Raw genomic sequence first — 15151 nt, 5'->3', positions numbered from 1 at the left:
TTTCTTTTCTACTTGAACAGTGGCACAGTTCAGGCCTCATGAGGTTACCGAAACCTTAATCAGATCCTGGTTTCATAGAATTTCACTTCAAATCATGCTAGTTGATCTTCTTATGCTCCAGTCAATAATACTCCCTTGCTCGGAAAACTTCGGTAGCTCACACTTACTTTAGGTTAAAGTCTAGTATCCAAAAGCTACCTGTCTGACTGTATCTCACACCCATTCTTTCCCATATTGCATTGCTCCACTTTCCCTGAGCCTGTACCCACACGTGCCTGCCATCTGGAGACCCACTCTGTCCTCTTGACATTGAAGTTATGCTTTGCAATCCTCTCACTGGCTTCTTTTCTTCTTTGTGCCTAGGAGCTCTTTGAATCTCTTCTGTGTCCTGAGTTGCTCTGATCCTTCCCTGGCTGAGGTCTGAGCATTATGCAGAGCACCAGTGGATCCTGGGGTTTGTGCTCTGTCTGATAAGCCCTCCCCCTCACTCCATGCAGGACACCTGGGACACTGGGAGCTGCTGCTTAAGCTGGATACTACATTTGTGGCCACTTTTAACCTCTGTCAGAGTATCTAGTTTTGATACTGTGATACAATGTCATTACAAAGTCCAATCAACTTTGGTCCACACAACCAGGTTATTAACCCCCCTCTCCCCACTAATTAAATACCATTTAAAAAATAAGTTTGCAGTTTTATCTTGGACTACATTCACCATAATCCTGGGCCAGATGTAGCCCTTGGGCTGTGGTTTAAACAGACCTGGTTGGGGACGCTCCAAGCTGACAACCGTGCAGGTAACAGGCTAGAAAGGAACAAAGAGTGGCAGAATTAAGGTGTGGGAGTTGGACTCCAAGGTAGACCAGAAGTTTCGTTAGGGATAAAACAGGGTGTCATTTTGCAGTGCAGGCTATCCATAAACTCATGCACATTTTCAGCCTCCTTTCCAGGAACACCCATTGATACTACCTTGTATCACCTCCCAGAGCTCAGCACAGACAAGGCAGAGTCCTGACTCATGTGTGCAGGCAGGGAAGGGGCAAGACGAATGGGGTTATACCAGGTAGAGAAATGGCTGAAATCTCTGTGCAGCAACAACTGAGGGGGCCGCTTTTCTTCACAGTACCCTATTGCTCTTTTCTGGTTTCTCTCCTCCTGGGTTAAAACCTTTTTCTTGACCCTGTACCCTTGGCAATCCTACAGGGGATTCTCTGGCCATAGCCTGACATTTAAGAGACCACTGAGGGTTGAGGGGATAGAATGTTCTGAATGCCAATGTAAACTCCAAACTCAGGTGTTAAAATCCCAAGTCCCAGTGTGAGGATATTGGGATGGGGCCTTTGGGAGGTGACCGGGTCATGAATGCAGAGCCTTCATGAGTTGAAAATAAAGAGTTGGTATCTTTATAACAGGTATTCCATAGCGTTCTTTACCAAGTGAAGGCATACACACACACACACACACACACACATCACATATACACATATATGTATATATACACATGCATATATAATATATATACTATATATATTCTTTACAATAGGTACTGTACCTCATCTGACACCACATTTGTTGGTACCTTGACTTTGGATGTCCTAGTTTACAGCACCATGAGAAATAAATGTTTGTGGTTGTAACCATTCACTTTTGGCATGTTTAATATAGCATCTGTCTTAGGGTTTTATTGCTGTGAAAAGACACCATGACCAAGGCAACTCATATAAAGGTAAACATTTAATCTTAATGTTAAATCTTAAATTTAAGTTTCAGAAGTTCAGTCCATTGTTATCATGGTGGGAAACATGGCATCATGCAGTCAGACTTGTTGCTGGAGGAGCTGAGAGATCTATATCTTGATCCAAAGGCAGCCATGAGGAGACTAGAATACCACACTGAGTAGAGATTAAGTATAGGAGACCTCAAAGCCCACCCCCAGTGATATACTTCCTCCAACCAGGCCACACCTTCTTTAATAAGTCCACACTTACTAATAGTGCCAGTTCCTGTGAGCTAAGCATTCAAACACACTAGTCTTTAAGAGCTAAACCTATTCAAACCACCACAGTATCCCAAGAAGACTAAAGCAGTTAGTCGTCAAAACATACAGATCCTGCCCTCTGCTCTAGTGAACTACCATAATGACAGAAGGAAGGGGGAGGACCTACTATGTGCCTAGCTCTGTGCTGAGAACTTTAAATGAATCACTGCATCTAATCCCAGAATGAAATTATGAGGCAGATATGGCACTGAACGTTTTATGGAGGAGATTGTTGAGATCAGATAAATTTAAGTCATTTGTTCTTAGTCAAAAATGAGGACCACGAGGTGCTGACCTTTATGTCTTAGAAATGCACTTTGACCAATATGAAAGGGGAGGTACTAGTGTGAGTCAAGCTGGAAGACAATTGGATGGCACTCACATGGAAGGAGCTGGTAACCAGAGAAACTTTCTCCAAGATGAGGACAGGAGGAGGGGGCCAGCAGAAGCCTTGAAGGAGGCTCTTGGGTATTAAAAAAAAGTCATTCCAGATGGTCCTACTCCCCACTCTCGCCCCCAGCCCTCTTGGGGTAGGAATTTGTTTCCAGTAAGAGACAAGGGAGGAATCCAGCAGATGCAATGAAGTCTAGGCCCTTGCTGAGGGGCAACCCTGCAGCATCTTCTTGGCCGAAGGGCAGGCCCACAGAGGAGAAAAAAAAAGGACTGGCAGAACTCAGTGGCCTCCCTGCATCTGTACACCTCAGTGCAATTAATGAGAACAGCTTCTGGAAAAGGCTCTGTCCCTGTGTTGACTGCTATTTAGCCTCTGGCTGTCAGATCACCCACAGTCACAATGAAGGCATCCTGTGGACCCGATGAGGGCAGGGATCCTTTCTTCCATCTAGACTAGGTGAAGTGCCATTGGTCAAATAGCCTTGTCTTCTGGGGGGGGAAGGCAGGCACAGTGCATACTCATACCCCACTAGTTCACCCTGCCCCACTGGAAGCTGGATTCCTCAGAAGGAGTGTCTACAGGATTGCCATGGTTGCTCGGTGTTCCTGGACAGTGAGTTATTGCCCCCTCTTATCTCCAGCTGTGCAGGTGCCTGCATCCCGGGATGTTCTCCCCTACAGAGTGAAACCAGGTGATATTTATTGGCTCAAGTGAAGGAGAGAAGCAGCCCCTATCTCGGAATAGAGGGCTCTCCTCTCACCCACGGATTTTTCTTCCTTTCTTTCTTTCTTCATTATGTTTGTAATTTTGTTTTATTATTTCCCATTGGAAAGCTGTGAAATGAAAATGATGCAATCTACTGCTGTGAAATAATGTCGTGCTGGAGTCCTTCTCCAATAAGCCCGGAGGTTTGCACTGTGACGGCTTCATTAAATTAGTCAGCTCCATGGCAAATGGAAAAGCGCTCAGAGCTTCAGACTTGGCTAATCCGACTTGGGCTTCCAGAGACTGTAGCCCACGAGGGAAGCTCAGATGATTGGCTCTGTGTGGCAGGGGCCAACGGGCTTCCACCTGCCACATTGGACATCTGCACAGCTGCTAGACCTCCCTTTGTCCTTTCTGCCCAAAGCCTGCGTGCCAGACGCTGTCCCGGGTGCTGAAAGGATGGAGCGTTTGGGACAGGACGGTTCAGTGGGCGGCATACGTGAAACGGCATTTCTCTGTGAGTCACCTAAGAGGACCACAGATACAGTGTTCTCTTCTCTCTGGAGGCCAAGGGCCTATCTTGGCCAAGATGCCAATAGACACGCCTGAGATGCTTGCAGATTAAATACAAGGGCTCTTGCTCAGCCCTCCATCGCCCCCACCTCCACTTTCCCACCCTGCCTCCGAGTTTCTGAGAACAAATTCTCTCTGGCCAGGCTCCACTGCAGTATTAAAGATTTTCATTACTGATAGTTCTTTCCAGTTAGCATGCTCAGTATTAAACTCTGTCATTATAAAGTTAAATATGCATGATCCCCAAATCTATGTGTATTATAACAAGATTTTATTGTTATAAATTTGTCTTCTCTGTCTTCCACTCTTGCCTTGGCTGTCTTTTAAAAACTCAAATGTCTGATAACTAGCCAGGAGGTAATTAGGAAGTGGTGCTAAAGAATCACAGGCTTATTCTCTCATTCATTCATAGAAATTTATTGAGTGTCTACAATAAGATAAGGCTCCCCCAGCCAGTAGGGAAGACAGTGGTGACAGCTAATTACAACACTAAGGAATTCTGGTCAGAGCCAACACAGGAAATTCCCTACCACATGCACACATAAATATTGGATAAGACAATTTGAAACCACAGCTGCATTTGAAAGAAGGGAGGGCGTGAATCCAAATTCCAAAAATTTCATTGGAATTCAGAGAAAGAGTGTGCGGTGAGGTGTGGATGGGAACTGTAGGGACAACCCTAGGATTTTGGTTCCTTTCTATTTAACTCCAGGTGTGGGGATATGGGGCTTCTCCAGACTGTCTGCAGCTCACTGTGATTTGCCTCATGCTCTAGCGGAGGCATGGCTTTGCCAGCTGCAGACAGTTTCTGTGATTGTGTGACATTTGGAATTCTGGGAACTGTTCAGAGGGTAGATAAATGCTAGGGCTTCCAAGAGCTAGGGGAGTGTGTTTGTTCGTGGTTCAGAGGGGTTGGTTCTAGCTTGCTGGGAGTTATGCTCAAAGAAGAAATAAAATGAACCGGTCTCTCCCTCTCTCCCTCTCCCCTTTCTCTCATATCACAAGTAATAGGGAGTAAAACTGGGGTGGTAAGGCCTGGAAAAACGAGGAAGCCACAAAGTAGCAGAGATCAATTATAGGGAATCAAAGCAGATGTGTGTCACTAGGGCTAGGCTTTAGGCACAGGCAGAGACAGATAGGAGACCTACAACCTCACGGGTAGCAGGGCCTAGAAGTGGGGTGTCCAATATGGCAGGGGAATGGCAACCCCAGGGAAACATGACTAAAGCGACCTCTAAAAAAGGCAATCTATAAATGATCAAAATCTAGGATTGTGCCAAGTGGAGAGCTAGGATCCAGATTCTCATCTCTCAGTGTGAAAACCATTGACAGAAAAATCAATTCATAAATTGGCATGAAATCAAAGCAATCCAATGGGATCCTAGCAGAGGCAAGCTTAAACCTCCCCAGAGGCATGCCTCTACAATCAGAGCATCTAAGATGCCCAGAGGAAAGACTCCCACTGAAGATGAGCTCACAGTGGGAAATTATAAAGCACAAAGGGAAGCAAACAGCCAGGAAAGGAAACCTTAGACTCGATGCAGCACCAGGCTCCATCATCTGTCTCCCCTCATACACTCAAGACTACTCTGTCCCTGACTCTAAATGAGACACCAGAGTGTCTGAAGCATCTGCTTTTCTTTTTGCTTAGTTCATAAGAATACATAGTTGTCCCTCAATAGGAGGTGGGTTCTTCATTGCCTTGGATGCTTACTCTGTGGATGTTAAAGTTATTCATATAAAATGGTACCATGTTCATATATATATATATATATATATATATATATATATATATATATTCTGTGTGTGTGTGTGTGTGTAATGTATGTGCACATGTATGTGAAGGTTTTTGCACTGTCCATGTGCTGAGGCCAGAGAAGGGCACTAGGTATCCTGCTCTATCACTGTGCCTTATTCCCCTGAGAAAGGGCCTTACCCTGAACCTGGACTATGTTGGTAGCCAGAAGCTCCAGAAAGATTCCTGTCTCTACCCCAGACCCACAGATGTACATGGACACCTGTTTCTTTGTTTTGTTTTGCTTTTGTGGTGCTGGGATTTGAACTCAGGTCCCCATGCTTGCACAACAAACACACTTACCTGCAGCGGCATGTCCTCTGCTTCATATTGCATCTAACCTTTGCACATTCCCTTGTATACTTTAAGCCATCTCTGTGTTAGTTAAGAGATCTAGTATAATTTTAAAGGGTATATGAAAGTTAAAGTGGTCTTTATACTATACAGTTCAGGGAATAATGAAAAAGGGAAAAACCATAATGCTCAATAGAGATGCATTTTTCCCATGTGGTTTTAGTCTTTGGGTGCTTGGGTGCACAGATGTAGAGCTTGTAGCCATGGAAGGTCAGCATTACACATACACAGTCACATATAACATAGATCTATATGTTTTTATTTAATATACATATCCTATTAATAAACTCTGAAAGAAGCCCATATTCTTCTATTAGCCAGAAGTGATCATGAGGGACAGGATTCCTGCTGACTCCTTGCCTGACAACATGGTCAGACAGCTCCAGGGAGGGGATTTTCTAAGCATTGTTTGGAGTCTGAATTACATCAACATCCTCGAGAGATCTTCTCCATTCTCATGGGATGACAAATGTTCAGTCATAGCTCCTGATTACCTGAGTGAGTTACTTCAGGTTACTAGAGTTTGGCATCCAAACCCAGTGATAACATCCATACAAGTGTCTGACTATTCCTGCTCTGCTGTGCATGTGTAGGCCACGGCCATCTCTGAGATGTCAGCCTTATTTTGCATTTATGAACATTCACCACTGCTGCCCTGATTACTTTTAAATCACAACTCTTTCTCTCTGCATCAGCCTGAGAACAGCGGAAGAGCACTTTAGCTATCCCACCGAGTTGGAGTGGTTCCTATCTGCATCAACAATGGCTAGTCTCCATTCTTCACTACTGGGGCCTTAAGGAACATACCCAGCATGCAGTTCACACCAGAGCCACTGGTATTCCATTAGCAGGGTATTTTCCACATCCTTCAACGTGACTCTTCATTGTTAAGCCAAGTGTCTCACTGGTTAGAGGAATGTCAGGAAGAAGCTAAGTGCTAGAAATTTTTTTCTTTCACAAGAAAAGAAAAGGGGCCCTGGGGTATAAGTAAGTGTGTGCTCCCTGGGCTTCTCTCCCTTGGTCCTCTGGCTCTGCCAGAGATGCAAACCATCCTGCATTCTATAATTGTACGGCAGTAGTCATACATATGTAAACTCATTTTATCGTGACCAAGGAATGATTTGTCAACCACCTACTTATAAATTACTGAGCACTTGGTGTATGTATCCCAGTACCATTGGATAAAAAAAGAGCAAGAAACACGTTTGTGGCCATCAGAGAGCTCAAAGACAGTCACAAAAAACAGAGGTTACAGGTAGATTTCTTTAGTGACCTAGAACAGTGACCTCTTTACCTACTTAGGGAGTCTGGTCTGATTACTGTTAACCACTCCTTCTGTCTTTCCTCTCTGCAAAGCTGCTTTAAGTCTTGTGGGTGCATAGTTTAAGGAGCCTTGACATATCTTTCTATTCATCAGTTTTTTTTTCATTTTTCATCCCCTCTTCTTTGGCCTAGAATAGTACCTAGTCTTGACACAGAGCAGGTGCTATGATTGCATATACAAATACAACCACAGAAGAGATACTGGGTCTGGGCATTTCAACCCTCAAGTTTCCAAGGCTACAGCAGTCTGCAGTGGCAGATTGTATGAGAAGCTTGATAACTTCCAATGTGAAAGAGAATAGATACATGTTTAGGATCCAACAATCACTGGGGCAGATGGATTTAGATGGATCCGATCACCTGTTGCCCTTGGCTCTTCTGATTGACCTCTCTTTGAGTAGGGGCTGTACCTGATGACTGCATCTGTCAAGAGTAACAAACGATGTAACACATGATGGGAGGAGGCTTGAGCAATTTGGTGGTAAAGAGACAGAATTCTCATCTTACTGGTATCCCATCTCCACACTCCATGCCTGGTTTGCTAGGCAGTGCTCTGCTATATTAGAGAGAGGGGCCCACAAAGAATGAACTGAGTCAGAGCCAACCCTACCCCTGAGCACTGACTGCTGCTCCAGCTAACATCTCTGTTACAGCCTAAAAAACTCAAGAAGAAAAGGGTAGGGCCTGGGCTCCTGATTCATACAAACTGTGAGACAGGAAATGTGTGTTGTTTAAGTTGTCCAGTTTGGGAGTCATTTGTTATGCAGCAACAGCTAACAGTTACTAACAGCAAATGGGTGTGTGTCTACAAGAAACCTTTACATCACATGGCTTATTTCTTAAGACCTTGTTACTTAGAATGGATAGCTATTCTAACCAATCCCAGAAGACACCAGGTGATGGGTTTTATTTGAGTAGGAAATTCTTATGCTAAGGGCTATGGGTTATAAGGTTCTTTATGGACAGACACTTTATGGTAATATTTTAAACAAGCAGAAACACCAGAATTAGCCAAGGAGATTGAACTCTGTGAGAGATCTACCGGATCAGGACCTCCACAGGAACCCAGAGCCTGCTAGAGTTACTACCAGTCATCTGTTCTCATGATGGAACATAATAGGAAGTGGTGGGCCAAAAATGTGAAGTGCCTTGTGTGTGTGTTGTGTATTGTATGTGTGTAAAGTGTGTGCGTGTGTAAGTATAGTGTGTGTGTGTTGTAAGTGTAGTGTGAGTAGGTATAGCATGTGCATGTGTGTGTGTACACATGCAAATGGAGGTTAAAAGCTAATCTTGGATGTTTTCCCTCAAGTACTGTCTATCAAGTTTTGCTTTGTTTTTTGTTTTTTTTTGTTTTGTTTTGTTTTTTTGAGACAGGTTCTCTTGGTGGCCTAGAACTTGTTAAGTAGACTAGGCTGGCTGACTAATTGACAAGCCCCAGGAATTCACCCCATTCTGCCTCTCTAGTTCTGGGATTACAAGACTTTGCCATACTTATCTTTTTTTTTTTTTTAACATTGATTTTGAGGTTGAAACTCAAGTTTGCAAGCCAAGCACTTTGCAAAATATGTCCATCTTCCCAGCTCTGAAGTGTCTTAAAAATTAGGACATATATTTACTTGTTTTGTGTATGGTACTGTGAGTGTGGGCCTGCATGCCTGTGTGTGTGTGTGTGTAGGTCATAGGACAATTTGTAAGAGTCAGTACTCTCCCTCCACCACATTGACCTGAGAGATCAAACTCAGGTCATCAGGCTTAATGGCAAGCACCTTTACCCACTGAGCCATCTTGCCAGCCCCCTGGAGTATCTTTTTAAAGATCACATAGCTTGTAGGTGGTAACCCAGGGTAAGGACACAAGATTTTCCTCTTCCTGTCTTCTTCATCCATTCTACCACAAGGTTCCCCACCCTCATTCAGAGGGGAGCTCGGATTAGGGGCTGAGCTAGCTGAAGAAGCAGTGTGAGTTATCAAAGACAACTCCCAGTGTTAAGCTTTATTTGTTCTGAAAACCATCTGTATTCTGCACCTCTCCATGTAGTCCTGGCACGGTGACAAGGACAGCTTTTCTTTCCATTCTCCATAAGGTGCCTTGTTTTGTAAGAAAGGGTACAACAAACACTTCCCATCAGATCTCCTTCTCCAGGTCCCAATCAGAAAACCTGGCCAGGACTGGACCTTCATAGTATTGCACACATGAGCGTGTCACTGAGCCCTGCTGGTTTGTGACCTTTTCCTTCATCTTCCCTGAGACAGTTGCTCCTGTCCTGGGGGCCTTTGCTCTACCTCCAGTCAAGGGCATCTGGTGCAGTCATGAGCTGTTCACAGCCTGAGTTCCAGTTTGGTTTGGTCCAGGGGAGCATCATTCCTGGTCCACAGCTGAATGCACCCAGGGTCCTCATGAGCTCACAATGTCCCAGTGCTGGCTCATGAGTGATGACTCACAAGGGTTGACAACGACTTCCTTGCCATCCTCGGTGCTGTCACCGAACATGTCTGTGTCCAGGCAGAGGTGAGATGCTATGTGCTCAATGCGGGCACCAGTTTTGGTCCATTGCTGAGGAGATAGAGGGGAGAGAGAAGTACTCATTAGCTGTCTAAGGCCATGGGTTCTAAGGATAATATAAAGCACTCAGGCATCACCAGAACAGGTGGCAGACACTACCTGTGGACAGTGAGAGACAGCCAGAGACAGCCAGAGACATGATTTCATGGTCTCATAAAGGAAGAAAAATGCCACTAATTGTTCTGACATGCATTAGGGCTTTATTTTTTATGACATTTAAAATTCATATTTATTTACTTATTTGTATTTTTAAGCATGCATGCTTGTGTGTGTGTGTGTGTGTGTGTGTGTGTGTGTGTGTGTGTGTGTGTGTAGGATAGGACACAATTTGTCAGAGTTGGCTTTCTCTTTCCACTACATGTATTCCCAGGGATTAAACTCAGGTGGATAGACCTGGTTGCAAGTACCTTTACCCACTGACCCATCTCTCCAGCCTAAGTCTTTAAAAAAAATTAAAGGCTAAATCAATGTTTCATAGGAAAACTCATGAGGAGGCAATAGCTTTTTAAGCAACAGGGTAGAAAATGTGAATTGAGACACAGGAGAAGACAAAAATAAATATCCTACATGGTCTATGTCTTCCCTTAGGAAGAAGTTAGAGAGAGAAAAGATGGGGTACTGAAGATGTCAGCAGGGGCCTTCTTCAAAATGTGCCTGTGCCAAAAGCCCATAGAGAGGTAGGTTGTGGGCAGTGTCTCTTGACTCTCATGTGAGGTAAGGATAGAGAGATGAACATATTCACTGGTTATATACTGAGCTCTGTACTTCATAAAGACCATCACAAATACTTGTTGTGAACAGTTCCTTTGGGTTATAGCAGCCCTCCTTTGTAGAGTGGGAGGGGAAATCTCTGGAAGATACAGTGGCCCACCCTGTGCCACACTTATACTCGGGACTTGAACCTCAGTCTCTCCTATCTGGGCAGGAAACTGAGCACATTACTAGCACGTGCTGCTCGAGGAACAGTGTGAATTGGGTCACAACTGACAGGTAGCAATGATAGCAACACACAAGGTGAGAGGCCTGGTAAGATTAGCTAAAGTCTGCAGGCTTGCAGGTATTCACTGATCATTGGGACCAGCCTAGCCATTTCAACCGACACTTTTGAGGGACTCCTATGCCTGACTCTGGCTGGAAGGGCTTCTTGCTTATTAACTCTTCGTCTTGCAATACCACCTGTCTTCTCCTGCCTAGAGAAGACTTATTCCCACCCACTTACATTATGGAGGTTGGCCACTTCCAATCCTACTCCTCCCCTGGGCCTGCTGAGCACTCACCTGCCTTTCATCCCCATTCTTGCATAGAACAAGAACCACCGGGGCACCAGGAAACAGGGTGACCACAGACAGGCACAGCTCTTCCTGGATGATCTGCTGGGTGTATGTGAAGGCCCACACCTGAGGAGAGCAGGAAGATTTTCTTAGGAGTGGGGAAAATCACCATCTATGTGGTACCACCATGCCTACGCATGATGACCCATACAGCTGGATAAGAAGTTGCATGGGTTCCCAGAAGCAATGATCATTGACAAGATCACCTGGTAGAACACTACTCAAAGGACAAAGGCTAAGAGTGTACCCGGTCATGAAGTCTCGGTCCCCACACCCATGTTGGGTCCTGGCCCATGGGCATGCAGGGGGTTGCTGGACGTTGCAGAATAATTTTGACTCTGGGCAGCAGCCTGAGTAATACCCTTGCTGAGCTATATGGTCTCCAGTGTCTGCTTGTAGACAATGTCTCTTCAATGGGAGTCTGTTCCTGACATTTCACACGTCACAGCTATCCAACAGGCTACCCTCTGCCTCTGCTGTCTTTAGAATGCCTCCTTTTCTTTGAAAGGATTTCAAGTCAGTGTCTTGAGAGCATGAAAGCTATGGTAAGAGGTAGACAGAGGGTAAAGAGAAAAGAAGCACCCAACGGAGGAGTTGGAAGATGAGTCAGAAGGGAAAAAAAGAAAGTTATGAAAAATAACATTACTTAAGAGAATGTGAGCAGTCTAACATAGCAAAGGATGTGGCCCCTCAACTCCTGCAGGGCAGGGTGGGGGAGGAGAAACAGAGAAACTAGATCAACAATCAGAGTTCTGATCATAGAAAATGGGCATTCTGTGAGTTCATTACAAGGCACCTCTGTTCCAGATCGTCAGGTTAACAAGCCCAAGCGTTCTCAGTTCCTAAGTCGCGAGACAGCTAGTGAGGGTACAATTGCTGCCAAGATGACAAAGAGGTTTTCTCTCAGTTTGTGGAAGAGGTGATAACTGTCCTTTTCCTTCATCATGCAGTGAAGATGATTCATGATTAGAGTCTCCAAGGCGAGTTTCAGAGGGGACTCCGCCAAGGGCTGTAGCTTTTCCCCATCACATCCCTGTGCACAAAGTGGCCTTCTATTTTTGGACCAGGCTGTTCATGAGCTCCTTCTTGGCCTGTGCTGATAGAGAAGAGACAACTTCTAGCTCTAGGGCCAAGTGTCCCTGGAGTATTCCCCTTGTATTCATATTCTCAATTCAACCACCATAACATATTAGGGATGACACTATTCTCTCTGGTTTGTCTTCTTCAGGCCCTGACAGCCTCCTGGTGTGCCACCACACATTATGGGAGTTAAGATAAGAGCATGAATAGAGGACCATGCTTCCTGAGTGTCACACCAGACCCCAGGACACCCATAGTGTTGGCTTCTAGGCTGTCTGCTTTCTTTTTCCCCCAACTCTAGCCTGTATCTTTGAATATAGGAATTCCCTAAATGGTCCCCTTTGGCTCTAGATATATGCAATAGTGACACAATCTATTTGAGAGGCCAAAGCCAGGCATGGATGATGTCCACAAGGGTCTTGAGACTGGTCTGCTGCGGCATTGGGCAGGTGATCTAGAATGGTAATCTGTATTTGGGGCTGAGAATATTTCTCCTTGTGGGAAAGAGAAAGAATCAAGGGCTGGGCCCAAGGGCAGAGCTGCAGGGAACTATTTGTGGGCCCCCAGGACCACTGTCCTGAAATCTATTAGATTTTTCACTCCCCTGAAAATAAGGCTTAAGTCGGTGATGGGAACAAAATGAGTTACTGCTCTGTAGCCCACAGGGAGGCACAAATTAACATTTCAAAAATAAATCCTGTCATTATCATATGATCACCTCAATACGTGGTGTTATATTGTTTGTGCTAAAAGCATTAAGGGATTAAACACAGCAACTTACAACATACCACAGTTTCTAAAAACACATCTTGTCAGTCTTTTGGTTTTAGCACCCTAAGGCACTTCTAGGCAAGTGGCAGAAACAGGGTCTCTTGACATATGGGACCCCCACTTTCAGAAATACCTCTAGAGAAGGTTACACACAGCTCCATCTGGGCCGGGGTCTGAGAAAGCCACTCTAAGTCTCCACAAGAAGGACATGTGAATAGGCAGTCACCATAAAAGCTCTTATACTAGGAGGCTAGAGAAATGGCTCTGCGGTTAAGTGGTACTTGCTGCTCTTACACACACACACACACACACACACACACACACACACACACACAGTACACAAGTACACTTTCTGGAGATTTCCTGGTATTTAATCTCCCAGAAAGAACTGATCTCTGGCTACATATGTAAGAAGAAAAGAGAAATGGGAAGCAGGGATCAGGAAGATGGGGGCGATTAAAGTCAAGTGTCCCTATCCCATTCCTTGTCCCTCACATTTCCCAGAAGAACTGGTGATGAATGGGTTTAGAAAGTGACTCCTGAGTCAGAACTGAACCCTAAGAAGACAGTCATTGAGGGAAGGGCTGGAGTCTCAGCTAAGTGGTAGAGAGATTACTTAGCAAGCAAGGACCTGAGTACAGTTCCTAGCTCTAGGACGAAAAGGTGTTGGTGGGGACCCTCAGACAGATCTGTCTTCCATTAAGGTTTGCAGGACCCTCTATTGATGGCTCCATTTCGAGTCTCTCAAAAGTGCTGTCCATGGTGGATGTCCCTCTACACACCCAGGGAAGATAACCCAAGCACTGTTCTGGAGGCTGATGTGAATGTCTTTCCGTGTGGGGATGGGCTGAGGAGAGAAGCTCATCCCTAGTCCTTGGACTCCTTTGTTAGTTTGCTAGAAAGCAGAAACAGGCTGCTGTGCTCAGAGGACATGTTCCCTGCCCCAGTGGGAAGAGAGTGAGTAATGGCTGGAACAGTAGCCTTCCTTCTCAGGCAAATGTCCTGGGGCTGCAGCAGGGAAAGCTGGGATGCAAAGGGATCACAGTGGTACCTAGTTTGGCCTGGTCTGGGACTTACTGCTTTGAGTTGGATGAAAAATTATGGGGGAAAGATTTTCTTATGATGCAATAAGAACTCAGAGAGGTGGGAGTGAAGATGAAGCCAGGCAGAGATGCTGATCTGGGAATGGTCCAGGGCCCCATCCTCTCATAGGCAGGAAGTCATCAGCCTAGACCAAGGAGATTTTACTCCTTACCCCACTGGAGAACTATCTTCCAGTGTTTGGAGACACTTTTGGATTATTAAGATGAGGTTCTATGGACATTTGGTGAGGTGGGGCAGGGGCCCTGCTAAACATTCTACAAGGCACAGATGGTCCCTGTGACAAAGAATGATCCAGCCCGTGACAAAGAATGATCCAGCCCGAAGGGCAGTCATGCTAAGGTTATCATGAGATAGTTTGCAGGTCTGCACCTAAACTCTTGGGTATCACTCATGTACATCCTGGTTACTCTCCCTGTGCCTAGCTCATCTAGTCTGTCAAGTGGGGCTGGTAGCAGGACACACCCATCTGAGGGGCTGTTGTAAAGACTAAACAAGTACTCAGCCCAGAGCTGACCTGCCCTGGCTTAGTGTACTTGCTTCAAGAGTGGTGTATCCTCATGTAAAGGGATGCTGGATTAGGGCAGGACAAGTGAACCCTCAAAGGAAAGTGAGGTGACTGCCTTGTAAGCAGGAACTAATGTTACTCACTGGTAACGGTGAGTTCTGTGTTTCTACATGTCTTCTGTGATGTAGATATTCAACAACTGAGGTTACAGCAAAGTGGCATTGTCAGTTTCATTGAAGTTAGAGCCTTTCCAGAGCCTGAATGGTCTGAGCCACTTCATGCTCAGGCCTGGAAGCAAGGATCAAAGAGTCGATGATTACTCTGAACAATGTCAGGAGCAGCTGCTGGGCTCACTCTGCTTATGAGCTCCCCTCTGAGGGGATAGGACCCAAGCAGAGGACATTAGTGACACCTGGTGTCCTCTCACCTTGTAGGCCTCACAGGAGAACCCATTAGCCTGTGAACATGTCCTTGAAGATAAATGCCTGGGACAAATGAGCCAGGTCCAACAAAACCTCTAATTGAGTACAAAGATCTCTAAGGGATGAGCCCTATGGTGAGCATTGGGTGTTACAAAAGCTCAAATGGCTGGTGGGCCATGCTGGGCTCTCTGACC

General features: G+C 45.3%; 1 protein-coding gene and 1 long non-coding RNA gene across 4 annotated transcripts in view; one reads left to right on the top strand and one right to left on the bottom strand.

Moving 5' to 3' along the window:
- Positions 1-8062: 8062 nt before the first annotated feature.
- Positions 8063-15151, bottom strand: part of Galnt14 (polypeptide N-acetylgalactosaminyltransferase 14) — a 222558-nt gene continuing 215469 nt past the window's right edge. For 2 of the 3 annotated variants that reach the window (XM_031355840.1, XM_031355842.1), the window contains exons 14-15: positions 11022-11141; positions 8063-9735 (exon numbers count right to left, since the gene is read on the bottom strand). In XM_031355840.1, the coding sequence (XP_031211700.1) occupies positions 9577-9735; positions 11022-11141 (279 nt within the window). In that variant the 3' untranslated portion in view covers positions 8063-9576. The remainder of the gene's footprint in view (positions 9736-11021; positions 11142-15151) is intronic. The other variant, XM_031355843.1, reaches the window with a different exon arrangement.
- Positions 9665-15151, top strand: part of LOC116079796 — a 27005-nt gene continuing 21518 nt past the window's right edge. The window contains exons 1-2 of the long non-coding RNA XR_004114155.1: positions 9665-9690; positions 10333-10421. This is a non-coding gene — a long non-coding RNA (uncharacterized LOC116079796). The remainder of the gene's footprint in view (positions 9691-10332; positions 10422-15151) is intronic.

The sequence above is a fragment of the Mastomys coucha genome, unplaced genomic scaffold (genome assembly GCF_008632895.1).
Source record: "Mastomys coucha isolate ucsf_1 unplaced genomic scaffold, UCSF_Mcou_1 pScaffold6, whole genome shotgun sequence".
In the NCBI taxonomy this organism is placed as follows: Eukaryota; Metazoa; Chordata; class Mammalia; order Rodentia; family Muridae; genus Mastomys; species Mastomys coucha.
Note: the sequence above shows the minus strand (reverse complement) of the source record. Positions and strands in the feature narration are given on the sequence as shown.